Genomic DNA, 24076 nt, shown 5'->3' with positions numbered 1-24076 from the left:
TTTGTTCATTGCTGCAAAATTTGTCCTCTTTCAGTGTTATCTTAGCATGGTAGTCAACATGCCTGTGAAGAACATTGTGCTGTGTGTGAGGTGGGTGGGATCCCAGTGGGATGAGGGTGACACACTTCTTTTTAAGTTTAGGGAAAAACAACAAACAACTTGGCTTCCCTTGTCCAGAGCAGAGAGAAATCTAAATCAGTCACCAAAACGCACCCTCTGTGCTACGTGCCAAAAACAAGATGGGTGGTTCTAGCAGAATATGGGAGAGAGGGCATTTAGGTTTCCTCCAAAGGGGAGATAACAGATCAGCTTTCTCGTTTGTCATGGAAACGTTTTGTCAGCCCAGTAACAATGACGTCAAGGTGGCCGTGGCGCGGGGACAGCGTTAGTTCCTACAGCACACACCTGTTGAACTGCCAGAGGGGAAGGTATGTTGGCTTTTACATTTTCCATCCCTGATTCTAAACATTTTGGGCTGAAGGTTTAGGGAGTGTTATTCAAGTCCCAGGGCAGTTTTCCTGAGCTGTAACAGGTTCACACTCTGAGCAGGTGGTGCTGGAGTTTTCACTCACGAAGAAACCCCAGCTAAGAGGCATTTGCCATTCTACAGCCCCTCCTAGTTTGGGAATCCTTTTGGAGGGTGCTGAGAGCAGACTTGCATCTCAGAAGAAGGCACAAAATTCCTCCAGTGTGTTTGCTTTGCTTGAGAATAAAGGGATTTCGCTAGTGGTTACCAAAGGAGCTTTTTAGAAACATTTCCATGAAAAGGGAAAACCAAAACCAAACCTATATTTATTATCCCACATTTCTAGCTGTAGATGTATAGCAATAACATGTTTTTTGAATGACTGCTTTCCTGCCAATTTTTTTAATGAAACACTGTCATGTTTAGTGTTGTTAACTGTTTACTTTTTGTAAAGTGAGATCAGATCACTTTTTCACTTATTTCAGCATTGGTTTTGTGGCTATCTTCCCACTTTTAGTAATTAAAAAAGGCTTTAACTGTTCCTTTAAAAATCCTTCTTTTCTCAAGAAAAATACGTCAGCAGGGAAAGCAGTCCCCTCATTCTGGTCTATTTGTGTCATGTTTATCAGCAAAATGATAGATGATGTGTTTGAAGAAGACTTTCAGTCACTTAGAGTTGTGTCAGTGGTTGATGCAGTTTTGTTACCATGGCTAAAACATGAATTTACCTTAGGATAACACATGATAATTCTGATGAAGTGTGCCCTTCTTATTGCTAAACAGTACACATGAAACTTATTTCCTATGATACAGTTTGTAAGTGCAACAGAAGAGCCTATTATAGACACGATGATTCAAATTATACTGCGTTGAGAAGCGGACTTAGGACTGAGAAAAAGAATGGCATAAAATGACATAGGATGATCAGAAAAGGAAAATGGAGCCAGCCAGAGCAAATGGCATTTACTATACAAACAGAAAACAACTGCATGTGGTGGAGCCAGCAAGTTGTAGAGATCTTTGCAAGAGAGAACAATCTGGGATTGTAATTTTCCAAATTATCAATGAATTTTGTTAAGTGTTCAACTGGTAGCCCATGGCATCCTAATAGAGACTGGTGTCAAATGGCTGCCAGGTTTCAAGGAGGTAGAAGAATTTAAATGGGTAATAAATATTTTGTTTTCTGTAGAAGATGAAAACATCCTTTGTTTTTAAACTTCTTACTGATGATTTCAGCCTGACAAAAAGTTATTTTGTGCTATCTAATGTTTCTGTAGTATCATTTAATTGTATTTCAGAACCTTGTGCTGGAACACAAGGAAAAGGATTCATAGACATTCTTGAAATAAGATTCACTGATGAAGAAACTGGGACATAGCAAAATGTATGCTTTAGTTTTGCAGGCATTCTTGGTTTTGCCCTGATCATTGATATTAGTGAGATGTGACTGTGGTCTCTATAAGTTGCTGTGTTGTACAGAGAGAAGTAATGGAGGCTGGGGAATAAAACCAAGTCTTGTTTCTCAGTGACCCACCTCCCTGTCTCCAGATATAAAGTAGCATCCCACCTCATTCAGCTACTGCAGAATATGTGATCAGATGGTCTCACCAAATACTTAAATTCTTCTCCATTTTTATGGACTGTTTCTTGTTTTGTCCTAATTGCAAGTAGTCCCAACAGTCCTGGCTCATAAAAGAACACAATTTGCCATTTACATCACTTTGATTTTTACTGAGCTTGTGCATACTTACAGGTGCTCTCCCAAGTTATATCTATGGTGTATGCCTCTTCCATCAGTATCTTAAAATTCAGAGGCAGAGTATGAGACATTTACTCAGAGTGCTGAAATTTCTTTACTTGGCACTCTACTTTTTTTCAAGCTATCTTGCCAAACTGTCTCTTCAAATCCTACAACTCTGGGTGTTTTGTTTAAAAGGAGCAAAACTTTGGCAAAATACAGTATCTTGGGGCTTTTTCCTTACTCCTTTTCTTTAAAGCCTGTCTAGCTGGAAGGTGGATGGCAAGTCAGCATGCCAGCTGATGGAGCACTGCTCACTTTCTGGGGCCAGCAAACTGCAGGAGTATTTTCAGACTTTCAGGAGTAGGCCATTTAATTTCTATTTACCCTATCCAACAGGGAAAGGGCCTATCTCAGGGGATAGTCCCATCTCCTGCTCTCCATCCCCAGCAGCCCCAGCCCAGTTCTCAGGGAATGGGACCCCTGACTGTGCCCCCTGCCCACCCTGGGGAGCAGGGCACTGGGACAGCCTCTCCTTGGGGAGCCCAGGAGGGGAGGGGATGGTTTGCTGCAGCAGCTGAGTAGGGGTATGGCAGTAGCCAAAAAAACCTTTGTATGTCTGCCAAGAAACAGGCCTGCCTTTGTTGTCCCTCAAGTTCCTGTTTTCTACTGGGATTTTTTTAGGCTCTTCCCATGCCTCAATGGTGCATCTTATGAACAAATATACCTTTGATATAGAAAAAAAGGTGAATTCTTTTATCTGTACCTCTGATCACCCCAGGGATTGGTTAAGGTACAATACAGAGCAGTGTGATAAAGAGTCCCTTTGTGCTGGAGGGACGGAAAGGGGGATCAGAAAGAGGAAAAGGAAGCAGTCCAGGCTGTCAAATGTTGTGTTATGTGCTCTTAATAGGGTCACTACTGAGAAGGAAAGAACAATGTTTTATATTGTGTTTTCATAATTTTCTTGCATACATTTATCATTGAAAGAGTCACTGCCTCATAATTATAGTGTTATGTATGATGATGTAATAGTAAAATCCCTTTTCATGTAGTAAAAGCTAAGTTCATTCTCTTTTAACTCATGCATGTTTTCCCTTCACTTGGGATTCATTCTGACAAGCAGAGTTTCAGCAGTTTTTTCTTTAGATTGGGTAGGGGCTAATGAGCAGACAGCTCTGCTACTGTAGTGCCTGGGAGAGAGGAAATTGCTTACATATTATTTATCATTATCGTCCACAGCGTTCTTGCATTTTATGAAAGGAAACAGATGCTTATGAATAGCAATTAGTGACATGGAATTTATTAAGGGAACACAACTCTGTGACTGGAAAAGGAGAAATTCAGCCAAGCAAATGTCATAGCATCATAGAATGGCTTAGGCTGGAAGGCACCTTAAAGATCAACTACTCCAGCCCCCTTGCCATGGGTAGGGATGCCTCTGAACTAGACAAGGTTGCTTAAAACCTCATCCAGCCAGGCCTTGAACACCTCCAGGGAAAGGGCATCCACAGCTTCTTTGGGTGATCTGTTCCAGAGTCTCACCAACCTTGTCCTGAAAAACTTCCTAAGATCTAGTCTAAACCTGTTTCCCTTCTGTTTAAAACCATTTCCTTTGTCCTATTGCTGGACAATCTTATGAAAAGTCCCTCTCCAGCCTTTCTGTAGGTCCCCTTCAGGTACTGGAAGGGACCTCTAGGGTCCCCCCTGGCATCTTCTTTTCTTAAGCTGAACAAACCATCCCAGCTTTCTCAGCCTCCTGTCACAGCAGAGGTGCTCCAGCCCCTGGACCATCTTTGTGGCCTTTCTCTTGACTCAGTCCAACAGATGTGTCCTTCTTATGATGGGGACACAAAACTGGATACAGTATTTGAGGCGGGTTTCACAAGAGTAGAGTAGAGGAAGAGAATCACCTCTCTTGATCTGCTGGCCATGCTCCTCTTGATGAATTCTAGGATGGGCTTGGACTTATGAGCTGCATGAGCACACTGCTGGCTCTTGTTGAGCTTCTGTCAATCAGCACCCCCAAGTCTTTATGGTTACTTTCAACTCACTCTGTACCCATCTTGTAATTGTGTCTGGCATTGGTCCAATCCAAACGCAGGACTTTGCACTTGAACTTGTTGAACCTCATACATTTTTGCCCATTTCTCAATGAGGATAAGGTCCCTCTGGGTGGCATCCCTTCCTTCAAGTGAATCCACTGCATCACACAGTGTGGCGTTATCAGCAAACTTGCTGAGGAGGCACTGCTGGCTATTCAGGTTAAGTAGTTAATTAATATAAAGTTAATACTGTGCAAACACACGTGTGGTGGATAGGCTGTGGATGTTAAGAGGGATAATAGAGTTTAAGAAAAGGTTAATAATTTCTTTCTTCATTTTAGGGTTACTAAATATGCATTTTGGGAAATGTATCTCAAAGTGAATTAAGGTTTTATTTGGGAACTGCTCAGTTTCATTACTAATGAGGGCTGTTATTAACCTGTTGATTAGCACTGCTGGTATTCACCATCTGCCTTTGTCCACCCCCAGGCCTCGTTTTGTCTCTCAGCAGCCCCAATTCTGTTACAGTCCTGTGCTTTTCCTCTAGCTCCACTCCATGCACAGGCTCAGGTTATCCCTCTCCTGTGCAGCCAGGATGCCACAAAATCCCTTGCTGTTCCAGCTGAACCAAAGCAAGTCAGACTCACTGTCAAACTCTGTGGATTCACTGTCTCTCTGCAACAGGATTTCTCACACAGCTTTATTTCCCAGTAGCTGGCAAAAACCCAAACATAGTTCCCCTGAGCACATATTTTTTTATCTGCTGAATGAGGATAAGCTAGAGATAGCCCAGGATTTTCAAAAGGAACCCAAAGGAAGTAAATATTCAGTTCACACTGATCTTCACTAACTTCAGGCTCTGTCCCTCCTCTGTGCCTCTGAAATCTGCAGCAGTAGCTCTCTGAGCTGCCCTGAACACACAGCTTTAGTGACTCCCTGAATCTGACAATGTCCAACTTCAAGTGTACTTGGATCTCATGCTGAAAACTTTTACTCTCAGCTACCAGAATCTTTTGTTTATCCAAGACACTGTTGTATTTCACCTTGTCAAATACCCTGAGGGTATTTTAAGCTGAGTTCTTATCTTCCTCCTCTGCATGTGTTGTGTGTGAAAGAGAAATGTGGTTTGGGGGAATAAAGGAACACATGCATGATGTTGTGGGTAAACATAGACATCTGTCTTTGAAAACTGAGGCCTCTGTATTGATTGAACTGAATTTAGCAAGAACAGAAATGAACATATTTGTCCATGAGCTGCTTGCATGTAGCAGTGATTGCACAGGGCAGATTACTTTATCTGAAGTGTTTTTGGTGAAAGAAATGAAGCAGAATCTAGGAGGGTGCTCATCAATCGACCTTATTATTCTGCTCATCCTTTGATAAATGAACAGAGCAAAATATTTCAAGGTCCCCTCAATCTTTTACTTGTTTGTGCTGGACTTCATTGATCCGTATTTAGTTCTCCCTGATAATGTGATGAGACAGCAAATGTAAATGGCAAAGTCAAGGAGCATTTCCTTTCACTTAAAACAAAGGATCAATTATCAAATTCTTCAGATTTATATTCTTATTTGAAATAGGATTTATTACCTTGTTAAAAACTGTAAGAAAAACACCAAAGAAACCATATTTTGTTATTGTAGCTAAAAGAGGACAATTTTATGGCAGGCATGTCCTTTGGGCATGCTCTAGTCAACTCTATCAAAGAGAGAGGCCAAGAATGATAAAATTCAAACCCTGCAGCTGCTGATTCCTTTGGGAGTTACATTACAGTAGTACAAGCACCAGTCTCTCATTTTAAAACGGGGAGCATACGGCTGCAGCCAAAGGCCTTTCAACACTATTTTAGGTAAGCTGATCTGCATAAAGACATTGTAATCTCTTGTGCTGCTCAGGTTTTAGGCGATATTTTCATTTCATAATGCTGTTTCTGTGTCCACTGTAAACATCTGTTTAGATGTGCCAGGCTCGATCGTGCACCCTGTTACATCACTTGGCAAATGAGGTCACCTCAAGTAAATGGCAGTATTATGGAGAGGGGAATGAAAGCCCCAGGATTCAACTGTTAGGAGTCAAGCTGCAACACTTTGTGATGGCTGAAAATGATGCAGGAAAGCTGAAAAGGCTCAGTGGCTGCTGTGGATCAGACGAGCAACAGGGAGGACTCGAACACAAGTAATAAGTCTCTCGAGATCCTTTCTTTCCACAGTGCCAGACACTGAGTGAGGGCACAAGCATGCAACCATTGTGTGAACTCACAGAGTCACTGTTGCCTCCCATGGAGTTCATCCACCCAGCCCGTTTGTAGCAGCAGCAGTGTGTTTTCACATGGTGATAAATTCCCATGTGCATTCACTAATCTGGAGCATATTGCTAAGGTGAGACTGATATAGCAACCAGGAAACTATAGGCATTGGAGAAACCTTGGGAGAAAGGGAGGAGTCTGTGAGATTGCCTGGCTGCTTCCAAGTGCTACCATACTGGATGCAACCACCTCACCTAACAGGGCCCAGAGCTTGCACTGCAGCCCCAGCCTCTTGAAGTGTGATTAGAACTCAGCAGACGGGTTATTCCTCTCAACTTACAAAAATTCATGGGCTGTGTTGGGTGTGATAGAAGTAGGCACTAGACAGCCAGGGTATGACATGTACCCAGTGTGACAGAGATGCCCTCAGCCATCACACATTCATTCAACCTGAGACTTTCCTCCACCCAGCCTTGTCGTGTTGCCCTGTTTTTCCCAGTAGGTAACAAATCCCTTTGAAAATTCCCACTTTTCAAGGAGAAGAGCAGGAAAATGTGCCAGCCAGGACCAGGACTTCTTTCAACAGCCTGGAGATGAATGTCACCCACTGTCATCATTACTCCAGATGTGTTTTCTGTCACCTTGAATCTGCATTTCCCTTTATGTTCTGTTAGACCAATCTACTACTGAAAATCATTGAAAGCAACTTAATCCAAATCCACCTTTGAGTTATTTTTGGGTCAAAGGCCCTGATTTATAGTAATGGGACCTAGGGACCAACAATAAAAAAGAAAAATAGCAGCTATTAAATCTTTTAAAAGGAAATGGCTTGGAAAAGGAGAGGGATGCCAAGCTAGCCTCTCCAGCAATGGCAGAGGGGAATCAGAATTACAGGACCATATGGCTTAGACATATTTTGAATAATCTCCTCCAATTAAAAATAGAGTCAGTTTTATATAAAACATCTGTTCTGTGAATTCAATGATTTGGGCAAAAAATCACACCATCAGCGGATACTTTAAGGCCTTCATCATGGTTTTGGTTTCTCTGTTCAGATCCTTACCCATTTTGAGGACCCTCCTGAAGGAGTGTTGTGGTTTCCTATGATGCTACCAAGCATCAGTGCAGGCTTTTGCATTTCTGTATGCCAGGCTCCACATCCATGCTGTCTTCAGATATCCAGCCTTCATTACCAAGGGGTGTGTGTTTTAGGAGAGATTAGAGCACCTGAGGCAGGTCAGGAGAGATCAGCAAAGAGTTTGCAGAGAAAGGGTAGTGCTGGAAGGTGGGCATGGCTGTCCCCTGGGGAGGGTATCTCTCTAGTAGGCTTCTATGTATATAAAAGACAGTACTGAGCCACTAAATCCTGACCCCTGCATGCTAGCAGAAGTAAAGAGGAGAGCATTTACCCCTTTTCTGCTTCCTCATACTCACTTCTTAACAGGAAAACACATCTTTGAAGCAATCTACAACTGCTTGTCTTGTCTGGGGCTTATTTGCCAGAGATTTGTTCCAGGTATCATTTGAAGTTATCTCATTTTTCATATCTCCATTAAAAGCGTAACTGTGCAGACAGTAACATAGCTGTCTAAAGTAATTATTTAGACTACAAAGGAAATATAATCTGGGGATGAGTGTATTGAACATATTTGATCCGGTGCACAAGCTAAGGTTTTTTTTGCTTTGTTCTAAAGCATCTCTAGAGTGATCTTACTGAGCTTTTCCTCTCAATATCATTTGCTTCCTTCTCAAGAGGACATCAGTCTGAGCTCTCTCCTCTGATGGTTATGAGCCATTGTTCCTAGTTCTTCAGGACTTTTTATTTCAGAGTAATTTAAAAGCAGAGGTAGCTGATCAGAGGCTTGTAGATCTTAATCATTCCCTGACACTGATAAGGGGGAAGGTGTAGGTTCTCTGCTGACAAATTGGTCATACTCAGCTGGGAACACTTTCTGAGGGGAAACAGAACTCCTGGGACATTATTTGATTCCTCCCTTCTTAAATCTCTGGGCAGGGCAGAATGTTCTGTTTAGATAAAGACATATGTATGGTGCTGACCTTTTGCCCTTGCAAAGTGTGCTTGTCCCATGTCTTTCTAAAGCTCCTCTTGGACTTGAATTCTCCTTCTTCAATAGCAGCAGGTGTGTGACACAGCTGGGTTTCTATTTTAAACTCATCAGCTGTATAGGCCTTTTACTGTGCACACTTTGCCTCTGCTGTTTGTACCTGGGGATGTTTGACAAGGTTCCTGGCCAGAATACATGATGAGGTTTTGTGTACTCACTACCAGCTTCCTGGGAATTGATGTCTGATGAATGATCTGTTGACTGAAACACTTGACCTCCTGGGTGAAGTCTGTTTTGCTCAGATTGTGCTGGACATAAGAAAGGAAGCAAGTAGTCAGTACTCCCTGATTTCAGTCTATCCTTGTGCTTTTATTAACCCTGGGTGGGCTTAAAGCATCTTGTGGCTGTGAAATATGGCAGGTAGGGGATTACCTCTGAGGGTTTCAGCGTTTCTCAGCTTCTGCAACCCTGGTAGCAAAAGAGTTTGGAGCTTCTGTGTCAATGAGGGGACACCTGCTTCATTTTGTTTCTCCTTCAGGAAAGAAAAAAGGAATGGAATTTGAGTACCAGCTCTCTGAGCCCAATCTTACAGGTCTGAACACAGACTGATGGTCTGGTTCCACTTGTTGGGTGAAACAAAGTGAGTCTTGTCATCTTTATCTCCAAAAGAATTTTTTATAGTTGGGTCCACTTTACTTTTACTTTCTGGAAAAACAGAGCTCTAGAAATAATTCAGAGAGCTACATTCAAGCTATTCTGCAGATGTCAGTGAATGTCGAAATCCAAAATCCACCACAATTAGGATATGATTGTCTAGCAGGGACTCCAGCAAGAGATGCTGGACATGAAAATATGTGCTATTTGAGACCTTAACACCAGATTTCCTTTCCATTAGCATATGTATATGTCCCACATTCCATCTCTGTCTCTTCTTCCTGTTGTGGAATAATCTCAGTCATTGTGGAATAATTTACTGCACATCCAGATGCCTCTGTTCCCTCCTCACTCAGAGGAGCAAAGCCAGCTCATTTGGGCTACAGGGCTGTCCCCATGATCCCAGTCATGTGTTTAACTAATTGCTTAATTATAAAGAGACCTCCTAGTGAAGCTCAGGCAGTGTTCCTCTTCATTTGGTCAGGCAAATCAGAAAGGGTGGGAAGCACTTACTCCAAGTAAGAATGCCTCAGAGGTGAGCCAGACATTCTGCACCAAATTTCTGATTGTGAACTCAATCCAGAGCAATTCCACTGACTGAAATAGGTTATCTCACAGGAGCTCATAGCTCCTGAAGTACAGTCCATCCCCATGGAAACACCTCTGTACCAATGCAACAAAGCATTCAGCAGAATTGCCAGAGCTCTCAGCATCCTTTAGAACTGTAGAGAGAAGAATGTGAGTCAGTGTTTATACTCAAAACAGAGACCGTTACAAAGTAAGATAACTAAACCAATTCTCTAGTACTAAAATTCTTCAAAGGCTTCTTCTGAATTTGATATTTCTCCCTAACCTTCCAGTAAAAAGAAAACCTTTACAAATTTCCAGAAATTCTCACCGATAACTCCCTAGGGGATAAGATTTCTCCTGTCCCATCTAGACTGACAGCTCCTGGATCTCTTTCAGTGCAGACAGAATTTTATTAACTTTTTAAAATCTCTTGATAAGAATGTAAATGCCATTCTTGCTCCCACTGCCTCTCTCACGCTCATGAAATGGGCTGTTTATGGTGTCTAAATGATTCTATCCAAAGCTGGCTGTCATCCAAAACCAGATGGGCAGAAAGTCTAAAGAGCAAGAGAAAACTAGCAATTTATATTAGGACAGAGTGCCACACCACAAAGAATGCTTTGTTTAAACTAGCAAAGCTCTGTGTCCTGTTGAATATATGTAAATAATCAGTTAGTGGGTATTTCTACAAGGATGTTGGCATATTTTTAAATGCTTAAATATTCTAAGCAGTTCCTCTGATCTTGTTAGATGCATTTTCCATTGCTGATGTTTTGACTGAAAAATCAGATGTTTGCATGAGATTTATACTGCAGAGTAAAAAACTGAAGTACCTGAAATATATTGGATTTTACCTCCATCTGCAGATGCTGTGCTCTGCTGAATTCTTCTTCTGAATAGGATTTTATGATTGGAAAATATACTGAAACAGATAATTATGACCAAATGACACAGCAATTTTAATAGCAGTACACAGCATAATTTAGTATAATGAGTTGGGCTGGGCATGGTTCTTTACATTGTAATTTGGTTTTTAAATGGATTAATTTTGCATGGGAGGATGCTGGTGTGTTATGTACTGACACAGGGCATCTATGGCAGTTGTGAGCTCTTAGGTCAGACAAATGATAGTCCAGAGGCTTTGGCAAAGGTATGGCAGCTTGAGCTTACTGTGTGATACTCAAAAGAATTTGATACAAAAGTGAGAGATAGGTGTGAGGTACTGGCATTTAATCTCCTGTTATCTGTTATTACTCAGTTATGAGAAGGATGTGACCAAACTGTAGGCATATTTGGAAATGGGGAACCCCAAGTACAACTGATCTGTGTACTTCACTTGGCAGTGAGTGGCAAACAGGTTGCCTGAACTGTTGTCATTCCCCAGCATCCAGCCCAGGGATCAGTGCCCAGATGTAGCATTGAGCCAAAGGAACCACTTAGGTACATTCAGAGTCTGCCCCAGGCTGGCTGAGATGAGACAGCAGCATCAAAACCCTGGCTGTGGTCCAGCTCACAGAGTCTCCCATGAGCATCCAATGTAGTTCTCTGACAGAACAGGTAACCAGCTCATCTGCATTATGGACCCTCACATTTCACAGACCACAGTGTGGTTCACAAACCTCTTACAAAACAAGACCTTCATTACAAAAGGACTAAAACCTTAATTATGGCACTGTGCCACAGGACAGAGGACCAAGCTCACCAATATTTTCACTCTTGTAGAAACAATTGAAATGCCACAGACATCTGCTGGGGCAGCTGGTATGTATTCTCTTGTGCTTGTACCCCCTGTTCTGGTGCCATAGGGCAAGGCTCTATTCCAGCTCAGGTTTGGTTTGCTTTAGAACATTGTGATGAAAAAACTCATGCACTGAATGCACAGTGATGTTTTCCAGGCCAGGCACAAGTGAACTCAGAGCATGGGAGATGGTTTGCTGGTGGCAGGCAGTGTGGAGGAAAGCTGGGGCTCCTGCTAGCTGCTTTCAGGCCATGTGGCATGCTTGCTCTGAACTGCTTTGGGCCCTCTTGCTTCCTCATTGCATTTTGCTATTTGCTTCTGCAATTTCCTTTTCTTCCTGGCTTTAAGGCTTTCTCTCTTATTCATTAGCTTTATCAATGTGTCAGATCTTTCAGTTATGCCTTGTGCCCTGCAAAGACATGTTGCTTTGCTATTTTAATTTTAATGCCTCTCACTGACCTTGTTGTACCATGCACAGTTTAGATTGCTGTCTGGGTTTTAAATATATCCAGTCAGTGGCTTTAATGGGTGGGGCTTATCACAGGAATAATAAAAGTGAATGTTACATGTTAAAATATGAAGTCATTTACCTGTGAAGTTTAACCTTAAGGGCACTCTCTATTTTCTTTCTCTCTCCAAACTAAATGCATATTTGTGAGAAAGCAGCAGCTTATCTGTATTCCAATTTGCATGCTCTGAGGTAGAGAGAAGCATGATGTACTTCTCTGAGACTGGAAAATTGGTCTCTAAAAACAAATTAAGAAACTAATAGCTTGAGGGATCACTTCATAGGTGAAAGGATTTCTCTCATTGGGAATCAGATGTATTTGCATTATTCCTCAGTGCCTTACGATTTATGTACGTGTTTGTATAATATAATCTTTCTATGGGCATTACTTCGCTGTGGGTTAATTTGGTAAGTAGATGTTCTTATGTGGTATGATGGTATGTAAGACACAGAACAGGTAAGCACTTGCAAGTCTTTGGCAAAAGGAAGGAGCTCTTTTTCTGTTCTTTGTGGCTAGCACCTAAAAAGGATCTGTGGGCCCCTACCTGAGCTAACTCTTTGCACCTATAACTTGCACCCATAGTAGGGAACCTTCTTAATTCCTCCTGCCAAAGAGACTGTCTAAAAAGGTATTATTTTAGCACCAGCTTTTCCAGTGGTGAGTTGGAACATTGGGAAGCCCTGGTCCATGTTTCCATCGAGAGAATGTTGGAACAGGTGACCACCCCACAACCCCCCCCTCCCTTCAGCACACATCAAAGTCAGGCTTCCAAAGCTGCAGGAGGGAGAATCTCTCCTCTTCTGAGGAAGAATTTGGTCACACCAGGTAATCCTAGAGGAGATGATAACTTCCAGTTCTCATGATATTAAATAGCTATTTTTAATGATTCAGAAAACAACAGTTCAGGGATAGATGGTCCCTGAGGGTCACGGAGCATCCTTTGCCTGTATCATGGGAAACGATGAGTCTTGGGATGCTGTCTGAACCAGCTCCTTCGTGCCGTGACACGGCACATCATACTCAGGTAACTACTTTGAAGACAACTGAGGGTTAATTCTTTATAGCAAATTAAGTTTCCGTGTGGTGGCGAACACGGACACCTAGTGGTACTCGAGTGCAGGGCATGTAGATGTTTTAAATTTATCTCTGGAAGCGAAGTAAATACAGCAGAGTATTTGTTCATGTTTTCTCCTAAAAGAATGAGAGATGTAGTCGTTTTCAAAGCAAGTATTATGAGTAAAGCCATGTGGAGGATAAGACAAATCAGTGTATTCAACAAGAAGTAGACTGGGTTTTGTCTTGTGTCTTAAATATCTCATACCATACCAGATCAGATACCATTTTGGATTAGAAAGGTGTTCTACTCCTAAATTAGTCCATAGCAAAGAAATCTCAGTAAATGTTATAGCAATATCTTCTGGTACCAAACCTGTGAATATTTGTACTCCAGTTTTGGAGAGATGATGCCAGTGGTGGATCCGCTGATAACTGCATAACCAGGTGCTAAACTGATCTCTTGTGCGCTTTTATCAACCCTGTGAGCTCTTTCTGCCAGGATTAATGTGAGCACTCTGTCTGAATGGCCTGGAACAGCTGCCATGGTTTGTTTTGTTTGTTTGTTTGTTCTCTATTTATTTACAAATAATCTTTCAGAGAAATATTTCCTTCTTCTTCCCCAAATCTAGCATTTCGTCTACGGCAGAGACACAGGACAGGTGAGAACCAGTCCTTGTCCACTGACCCCTTTCTGTAATTGTAAATATCACCTCTGTGAATGGGATTTCTTTCACGCCTGCATTAGATACACAAACCACTGTGATACTGACTGGGGAGACAGGATGTTCCCATGGGAGTGTCCATCCTGGCCTGCTTGGGCTAAGATAAGGGGTTTTGAGGTTATACCAGCTGAGTGAAGTCTGTAGAGGTGAGTGGGCTCTCCTCAAGGGCTCCCCCATTCAAACTGATTGATAGATCCCAGTTCTTATCGATTTCACAGAGATACTCAGCATCTTACAAGATTTATCCCAGTTCAGAAGTTGTTTTTTTAAAAGCATTTTATAGTATGCTTAGGTTTAGCTTCATATCCTAAGAAATAAGGAGGTTTATGATATTACACAATTTTGATTAGCTTGTTTACTATTCTTATTTTAATAACATTTGAATCAGTGGACTAATTGCTATCAAATTTGACACTGGAATAAGGACCTCAAAGATTGCCTCATACTTCAGGGAGGCAGGCAGCATGCAGGGGAGAAAGACCCGAAAGAAGACCCCTAATGACAGGCAGAGAGCAAGACATCCACACTTCAGGGGGGTATTAAGAAAGGTTCCTCACAGCAGAAAAATTTAGATTTGCGCTCACACCTTTTTTTGATACCAAGAATTAACCCCTGAGCTCCAAATTTGTAAGAAGAAAAAAAAAAAAAAAAAAAGCTTCATTAGCTCTGCTGCTTGTGCAGTCACTTTTTCTGTTTTGTTCTGTGTATCCACAAGCACTTATATGTCTGGTCTCTGGTTATATAGAGACTATGATTAAACAGAGGCCAGTATTGTTCATCAAGAGTCACAGGGTGTGAGGCTGAAGGAAAGCAGCAGGTTGCCAGCACTCAGTACAGAAGTAAGATGATACATTTATTCTTAGATACAAATCCTGAAGTCAGCATAGAATCGATCACTCAACATTTATATATTTACACCTCTGTTTTCCACCAGAGAGCATAGGAGGAGCTTTTCTGATCTTCCTGGTCAGTGTTCCCTTGTCTCCCAGGGGTCCCTAGAGCGAGTTTGGGAAGATGAGGACGTTTCTTGGCTTACAAAAAACTAAACTGTTTCCTCACTGCACTGGTGACGTGTGGGAATGTGCTGTATAGGGATGAGTTGGAATTTGTCCTGCTGTGACAGAACAGCGCCGAGACAGCCTGGGCTATAGCCAGTCTAGAAAGTCACCTCAGAAACTAAAGCAAGGAAAAAACCAAGGTTTCTGATGGACACCCACAGCTAGAAAATTCATCTACAGACAGCATTTAAAAGGTTACTGGGTGGGTAGCTTTGATTTCTCACTTCAGCCCAGCAGAATCAATAAGAAGTAAAGGAAACCAGGGTCACTCCATGTTGAACTTTGACAAAAGAAATTATTAACTTGGCTTCTAAAGAACACAAATCCCGTCTTTGCCAGTGTAAATATGATGCAAAGTTGATTGCCTTCATCTTGCTCTCTCAAACTTCTATTAATCTTCTCCTTTTTTTTTTTTTTTTTTTTTTTGTGTTCTGTTAAACCTGGGCAGTTGTCTGGAGGGTGTGAACTAACCGTGGTGCTCCAGGACTTCACAGCGGGCCACAGCAGCGAGTTGAGCATTCAGGTGGGGCAGACAGTGGAGCTGCTGGAGAGGCCAAGTGAAAGGCCAGGCTGGTGTCTGGTCCGGACCACAGAGAGGAGCCCACCCCAGGAGGGTCTGGTCCCCAGCAGTGCTCTCTGCATTTCCCATTCCCGCAGCAGTGTGGACATGGATTGCTTCTTTCCTTCAGGAAAAGGTAGGCAACGGGTTTTAGACACTTTCATATTTCCCCTTTTGTATCATGTAAGTGCCAAGCTGCTTGGGCTGCTCCTGCAGTCTGTGTGGGTAAAAAGACTGTTCAGCTGTTGGTGAGTTTTGTTACCAGATCTCTGTGAACTGGCACAGCCCGACTCCATTTCCATGAATCAGTGTTTGTACATATGTGTCTATTGCTGTGTGGCAGTCGTTATTGTCTTGAGATTCTGGGTAAAAATAAGACCTTTAAATAACAAAGGGACTGGTTTTAGTGCCCAAAAGCCTAGAGGGAGGGGAAGTCATGTTGTATATACATCCAGGATGCCCCAAGTTGTGGTTATTTTATGAATACCACGGTGCACACTAGCGCGTGGTCTTTTAGTGTGTCCCTGCTGCCAGGCTAGTATTGCAAACAAGCCACCAGTGAGCCCTGGTACACTCGACTGTCTTGTGAACTGGAGACGTTGTGTGTAATGGCACAGCTCAATGGGGAAAAAATCCCTTGCAATTAGCATTCAACAAAACCCATCCCTGGTATTATCCTGAGAGCTTGGGCTGCACCGCAGTGAATGGTGAAATACTGTTTGTCTCTATGGTGTCTGTGGCCTATTTAATTGATGTTCTGTTCTGAGCAATGTGTGTCCTGCATATGGCATCCATGCAACCAGGTATAGGAGGCCCTCCAGACTGATGGACCAGAACTGGTTCAGTTCTGCATGGCCGGACCAGGTCTCCTCTTGGTTGGGCCCCTGCTTTTGGCCACACACAATGCAAGTAAGGCCCAGGGAGGAAAGGTTCCTGTCATCCCACTCCAGACTTTAAGCCCTCAAAGCTGAACTGGCTTTTTAAAAAAAAAAAAAATTCCCTCTGCATTAAAGCAAATAGAATTTGATCCATTCTTCTTTGAGCAAATTAAGCTTGGTGGGTTTGTTTGTTTTGAGAAAAAGCACTGAGACTGGGCTGCAGTCTGTCCTGGCTCTGCACAAAGCACTGAGACTGGGCTGCAGTCTGTCCTGGCTCTGCACTCTGCCTGGGAGACTCAGAGCTGGTCACCTCCTCGGCACAGAGCAGCGAGGCAGAGCCAGGCTCTGCCATAAGTTCCCCTTCAAGAGCCATCTGATCCCCAACCTGGAGGGGTGGAGAGCTCAGCTTTTCCTCTGAGATCTGATCCCCTCAGCAGGTTGAGTTGGGTGCTTCCCCCCTGACCCTCCATTGCAAGAGGGAGGAGGTGAGGTCAGTGCTGGCTGCAGTGCAAACTCCAAACTCCTCACGCACTTCTCAGCCCCACTGCTGACTCATGCCCAGGGCCTTGCTCTGCTTCTGCTGTGCAAGAACCCATCCTGGTCCTCAGCTCCCCTCTGAGAAGCACGGCAGTGGTTACATGCAAATTAAATCTGTGAATAAGTAGAAGAGTAAAGCTGAAAATCAGCCTGGTCTGCTTAAGGGCAGTCACTTCCTGACGGGATTCATAGGAAACCAGAGAGGTGTCTGCTGGGTGTATTGTCCAGTAGTTGGGCTTGGGTCCTCTGCTGAAGGGTGCTGTGAGGCAACAACACTCAAACCCCATCTGAATGGCCTAGGTTGAAGAATTTCTCCTCAAAGGAAGGAAAACAAACAAACAAAACAAAAATAATGGAGAAGTAGGCTTTGAAAAGAGAGGCAGGAAATCCCAAGGAGGATGGAACACAGGATGGTTCAGGGGCTGGGGACTGGCAGGAGACACAGGAATTCTGCTTCCAGCACAATTGCATGAGCTTCAGAGCACAACTGCACTACAGGGATGAAGTGACAGGCTGTGCAGCTAGGAACCAGAGTCAGATGATGCCTGGAAGCCACAGGGCTGTTTTAGCACAGCATTCAGCCTCTGCTAGCAGGCTTTGCCTGCCTGTGGGGCAGGTTATCTCATGTAACACACTGCAGCTGCTTCCAGGTTGGAGCTGGCTCTTGTCCCATCATCTCCAGACAGGTGCAGAGTGAATTTGGGGCTGCTGGCTCCAGACGTGTATTCGTGGCCTTTATTTCCTTCCATCTCTTTCCCCCTCAGCTGCAGTTTTCTTCCTGCACATACTAAAGCTTGTTCAGGGGGTTGCAGTATTAATGGGATCTCCAGAAGTGCTGCTAGAAATAATAAAAATAACCAACCCAATCGACAGTTTTGGCCAGAGGACAGAAAATAGGTTCTGTGTCTAATCAGTTTCCCCTCTATTAGGAACACAGGAAATTGTTTAAACTGAATGAACAGATGCTGAGAATAAAGACAGAGGTGTAAGTTTAAAAGAGAAATGTAGCAGCCCCTGGAAAAGCCTGCTGATGTAATGAGGTGCTGGAAGGATTAGCATTATAAATGGCTTCTAACTATTCATATTTGTGTCTTCTACTCCCAGTAGCTTTAAGCAAAAATCCCTTAGTCCAGGCTACCAACGTTTCTGACCTTTCTCTACAACACAGAACAAAGGCTGGCACATTTTACATAACATCAGAGTCCCTTGTCTATTTCAAGCATGTAAACACACAGCAGGTTAATAGCTTAATTTTGCTTGCATTTACCAAGACACCAAATTCTTTGCTTTTACTAGCACTGTAATTTCCAGAACAAAAAGTACACAAAACTTAACATTTCTAATAGCAGAATCTGCCATCTGTTGTAGAAACAAGCAGAGTTTTGTCAAGTGTTAATACATAGTTAAATCTGGTTAGTGGGAAATGGCAGATTATTGTGTTTCGTCCTGTTATAAGTTATGGTGGACCATAAACGTAAATCATGTTGCTCACAAAAGCTACCAACCATCCTTAAAATTAAAGAATAAAGAAAGTGCTATATCATCCAACACCTGAACAGAAGATGGCTTGAAAGATTTGGTGGGATCACTGGAACATTTTGTAGAGCATCAGTGCAAATCTTCATGAGACAAAAAGAATGAGGCTTTTTTAACAGCTTTACTAAAAACCACTTGAAATGCAAAGCCAAACTTTACAACTGGGTATGTGCTCTAGCACTTCCTCACCTTTTTACAATCTTCCTTTGAATATTCCTTTGAAACTAGGTTATAATTTAACATAGAGTATTGCAAAAGGAAAAATGTGGTGTCAATGTAAGAGAAAAAACCTGAAAGAGAAAAATTCCTACCTTTTGTAATTAAGTAACTTTACATGCAGACACTTTAAATACTGGTCTCCCAACCTTCTGCCTGCCTTCTGGCTGTGTTTCTTTGGGTTATACATATTTTAATTTTTTTTATGACTTGACTGCAGCTCAGGGCCCAAGTATAGTCATGCCTGCTCTCCCTTTCCAATCATCTGACTCTCAATTGCCCTCTGTAAAAAGGCAAACAGATTTCTGGGATTCACCTTCTGCAAGTGATTTATGAGCAACTGAGTGGAAGGAACTCATCTGCAGTGTCTGTTATGGCATTCAAGAATTTGTGGGATGTCTTTTTTTCTATCTAGCATTCCTAGGAAGGAAAAGAAAGACCAGTGACACTAGGAATGAAGCTCTGTTTGAACCATCCCAAATGTCTAATTACAGGAAAGCTGTGACTATTATTCTTGTCTCTTTTACCCTGTAATTGAGCTCTAAGGTATTAAGCTATAAATTTCAAATTAGAAGAGAAATCCTCATGGATTGAAAGCAACTTAATGACCCAGGCACTATTCATTAAGCATACTGCAACAAGCATATTCCAGGTGTCAGCTTTGATTGACTGATTTCAAATGTGAGTTTGGTCCTTGAAGCATTTAGATGAAATGTTGATCTTATGACCCCTCACCCAGCATTTTTCTTGTAACATCAAAGTCATGGTGTAATTCACAGAGTAACAAAGGCTGGTTGTTGTAGTAATTTTAAGTGACCTCCATTACAAAAGGAAAAAGAAAGCATAACAAGAAAAACTGGGGTTTGTGACACTTGTTTTGGACTGATGACATGAGAAGGGATCTTGTTCAGGGTCCCAAATGAGATCCCACCTGCAGGATGCTTATGTCTGGTACCTAACTCTGAAGGAGATGAGGAATATATTTTTTTAGGATGCTGTGCAAACATCTTGTGGTGCAGGCAGGTTGCCATTTAACAGAAGGGCTTTGATGGCATTAGTGGGCCCTTGTAACAGAGCAAACTGAGAAATAGTTGGGTCTCCTCCAACTGAAGAAGGAACATAGGTCTCACAAGGTGTATGTTAGCAAGATGAGCATCTCACCTGCTAGGTCACATTGGCCCTGGTGCATCAGCTGGGACAGCACCAGATTTGGGCAGGGGGACAGGAGTTTCAGTGCTGCTCAGGTGACAGCTTGAACATCTAGGGGGTGGCCTACCCAGTTCTCCAGCCAGAGAGGCACTGTGGCTGGTAGGTGCCATGAAAATAGGGCTGTGAAAATAGGAAGCAGAATAAGGATTTAATGAGGCTGGTGAGAAGACAAACAGTATCAATGGCCAAGGGGTCATGCTGAGACCTGTGGTTTTTCATCACTCTCTGTGGGAAAGAACAGATCCTTTAATGGACTGCTGTGCAAAGACAGTGGAGCTAATCCAGTTCTTGCTAGGGTTGGAAGATTCTTTCCTCCAGTGCTTGATCTATGTAGGGAAAAGCATAATTGTTTCTTTCCATGCCTCTGTTTTTAAGAACAACTTGGATTCTAGTGGGGGAAAAGAATCTAGGTTGCTTTCATTGTGTCCCTGTTCCTGTCGAGTATTAAATTGCGATCTGCATTGGCTCATGCACTTTCTCTGTTGCCTTTCAAACAATCTCTCTTGCAAAACTTATTCAGTGGTAATGACTCCTGATATCCCAGGGGAGCTGTGTGAGGACAATTCAGAAGTTTTAGTGCAGTACATTAAAACTTCAGTTATCCTTGTAGAGGCTGAGAAATTGTTTTTCGTTTTGAAAGTTGTAATTAAGAACAGTCAATTGAGATGTTTGTAAGGCTCTGAACTAAAGGAAACATTTCATTAGGTAACAGTTAATCTAATTGGCATGTAAACAGGTCATGGGGTTTCTATTAAGGAAACAATGTTCAGACTCCCATTGTTAATACGAATACAAAGTATTTAAATTAAAAAAAAAAAAAAAAAAGAAGAACAAACAAAAAAACCAACATATCCTCACCTCTGTTCCTAATGCAATGCCAGCAAATGTGTTCAGAGTCAAAATTTTGTGGTATAGATTGTCTTTCAAGGAAATTCATGCAGACCCCTCCTGCTGGCATTTAGTGCCTGATGACATTCTTGTTACAAGTTCAGGACATATCTTATGTAGGAAAATCATATCAGGAAAGTTTCACTCCTTTTCACTCCTTTTCAATTACAATAGAGCAGCTGGAAACAAGTCAGCTCACCAGCATGGCTTAATGCTGCAGCTTTCCATGGACTGGCACCAAGGGCTGGTATGGCCCAACGAGGGACTACTGCTCTTCCTCAGTATACAAGTGTGGCTCCATGCAGTTGTAAAAGATGAGAGAACTCAAAGTTACTTTGCCATTTCAATCAGGTCACCTTTTCCCTTGTGTTTTTTCTCCACTGCACATCCCTCCTCTCTGATAAAGCAATGGCTGCTTGTCTTCACTTTCACAGCCCTTCACAGTTTCTCTCCACCATATCTTTCTACCTCAGTGGGCAATGTCTCTCCTGGTGCTGGAGACTACCTACCAGTATCTTTTGATCCTAGACCTCTGTGCTTTCTCCTGCTTCACAGTGACCCAGTGGAAGAGCTCAGATACCCATATATTGTCCATCCTTGGTGTTGTCCATGCTAACACCTTCCCTGGACTCTGTTACCTCATAAGCAGCAAAAAAAGAACAAATATTTAGCAACACTTGTCAGTATGGGTGATGAGATCTAGTTTTTGTTGTTTTGAAGAGGTAGGCCTGAGAGGATGAGCAGTGCCTATGCAGGGGTATTCATAGCACTGTGACTGTAGCTCTACCAAGGATTTTACCTGGTGGGTACACCACTGCATCAGGAAGACAAAACTATACTGACAAATCCTGGCACAGTCAAGCCCTAGAGGCAGCATCAGTCCAGGCACCACCTGAGTAAGTAGCTGAGCTAGGTAAAGTCTCACCAAGCATGGCAAATGCTTGTCCTGCACTCTAAGTCACAGCAGGTACTGGTCATAGGTGCAGGCTGTGTGTAAAATGTTGGAGCCATGTTCTGATGGCTTGTGGATACCTGTATTTCTCTGACTTGGTGTTTCTCTTCCATATTTTTTCGTAGTTTCAGTATGATATCACTAAATACTTAAAGCTAGATTCAGCCACGTGCAGTTGTTTAGAACATATCAGATACCAGTAAAGTCAATTATACTTACTGGTTCATCTGCTCTGTTATCTAACCAAAGCAAAGGGCCTCCAGTGCTTCTACCTGGAACTTTATTTTTGTTGAAAAATACAATTTTGATGAATGCTTTGATAAAACAGGAAAAGCTATTTTGGGAGAAATTGCTTTGCTTTTGTACAGTGGACTTTTATTATTTTAAACACAGGAGCCTTTGTTTAGAAGAGAGGAGGTCTGCAAATTTTCTTGTTTACTTTGCTTTTGCTTCCCCTTCTGACAAGAGTAAAACTTTATCCACCTGTCAGCTTAACCCCAAGCTATACTCTATAGTGGCCATGCTAATTTTTTTTCAATGAGAAAGGAAAAAATAAAAAAAAAAAGGGAGGGAACTTAAAATGCTTTGGCCAGCTGAGTTCATCAAGAATGCTGAAGGGTTCAGCATCTGGTCTGACACAGAAACTGGGGCAAACTCAGCAGTAGTGCACACAGGGGTGTAATCCACATGTGCATGTTCATAAATGATCTGATCAAGTTTAGACCAATGATACTGTAACATTTGGATAAACCACCATTTGTTGGGTCTGATTCCACTTATTAATCTGAGACCTGTCTACTTGTTTCTTCCTGCTTATTATTCCATCATTTCCACGGGCCACCCTCTCTACATGTATACCAGGAGCAACCTGGGGTTTATAGCAAATAGGGAAAGCACGGGATAAAACTGGGCAGAATTCAGTAGCTGATATTACATAAAGGTCAGGGTACCTAAGTTAAGGGTCACTTCTGGCCTTACAGTCTCCAACAGCTTTATTATTGTGCAAGTCATGCTCAGTTTTTTAATGCGTGGCTTACAGCACCTTTGGGACCCTTGCTTAATTTGGCTGGGAGACTTTCAGAGAATAGGTTTTCCTCATAGTAGACATCATATTGATCACCTCCATCTTGTCATTAACATACTGGCACCAGCATTCCGGGCTGTGACTGAATATGGGAGAGAACTGCTGCCTGTCAAGACAGTAAGTCATTCTGGTTTCAGCATCAGAATAGTCAAGGCCAATTAAAAAAAAAAAAAAAAAAAAAGAGGGAAAATAACAGAAGCATCATAATGGTCATCAAATGGGAAAGTATCAGTGCAAATGTCAAGCAGGATATTTCCAAAATCTGCATGGGTCTGTAAGAGGAAAGAAACATTCCCATTTCAGAAGGGAAATGGAAGTCTCTGGAAGCAGGCAATGACCATCATGTACTGCTGCTACTCAGGTTCCTGCCAAGTTCTCACAGAGTGGTGCTCATGAGATGGATGTTTTTGAAATGAAGAATCTTCTCTCCCAAGATAAAGGGTCTTTTGTTTCCTTTAGATATGGTTGTGGGTTTGTTGGAGAGGCTCTTTTTGGAAGAGGGTAGAGTTATTTATTGCAGGATGTCTGTTTTCTGGAGAGATGGTGGTACAGCTGGCCAGGCAGACTGGGTCTTCTTGTAAAGGCCTTGAGCTGTACGGAGTAAGAAGGTAGGGAGGGAACCCAGCTCTGAAGAGGCTTTCTCTTATGGCCTCCCTGGACCTGTTTCCTCTCTTTACTTTCCTTATTCCTGTCTGTCTGAGGTGCTGAGACCAATGCTTAAGGAGATGTCACTAAACATTTTACAGATGGGGCAGAGAATTGAGTTACTGAGACATAGACATGCATTCTTCCAATTCTGTGATGTTTCTATAAGACTCTCATGTCCTGCTGAAGTTTGCTTGTAAAGTCATTGTTAGAAGGCATTTTCATGCTTCCCCACAGGAGAAAAAAAGGTAACTCAGAGTCCTTCTCTGTGTTAGGCTCAGGACTGAGTTTCCTCCCACAGCTCCTCTGAAAGGCCGGGGTCATAAATTCTCTGTGCCCTCCTGGTTCTCCTGCCTTCCTTCCCAGCCTCTTGCCTAGCACAAAATGGCTGAGCTCAGTCTTTCCTTGTGTTAGCAGGGTCAGAGGAGAGAGAGAGGCCTTTGAAGGGACTCCACAAAGTGGTGATGGAGTCTGAACAATGGTTATTGTACTGAGAAAGGACTCAGGCGACTGCTGTGGCACTGAGATGGAAGAGACCAGGTCAGGTCATGTATTATCCAAAGCTCTCTGCAGAATTATGCAGGGAAGGCACCTACTGAAAATGGTGCTGCAAGACCTCAATACATTGCAGGCACCAGAGCAAGCAGGCAGAGTAGGGAGCTCAGTTTGTAGCATGGGGCTCTATGCTAACTCTGACCATCAGCC

The 24076-nt window shown here is 42.6% G+C and overlaps 1 protein-coding gene across 1 annotated transcript in view; it reads left to right on the top strand.

The window, feature by feature from the left end:
• KALRN (kalirin RhoGEF kinase) overlaps positions 1-24076 on the top strand; it is a 492333-nt gene that overhangs the window by 381393 nt on the left and 86864 nt on the right. Inside the window, exons 34-35 of the mRNA XM_030454727.1 lie at positions 13717-13746; positions 15316-15562. Coding sequence (XP_030310587.1) covers positions 13717-13746; positions 15316-15562 — 277 coding nt within the window. The remainder of the gene's footprint in view (positions 1-13716; positions 13747-15315; positions 15563-24076) is intronic.

This window comes from Calypte anna, chromosome 7 (genome assembly GCF_003957555.1).
Source record: "Calypte anna isolate BGI_N300 chromosome 7, bCalAnn1_v1.p, whole genome shotgun sequence".
NCBI lineage: Eukaryota > Metazoa > Chordata > Aves > Apodiformes > Trochilidae > Calypte > Calypte anna.
Note: the sequence above shows the minus strand (reverse complement) of the source record. Positions and strands in the feature narration are given on the sequence as shown.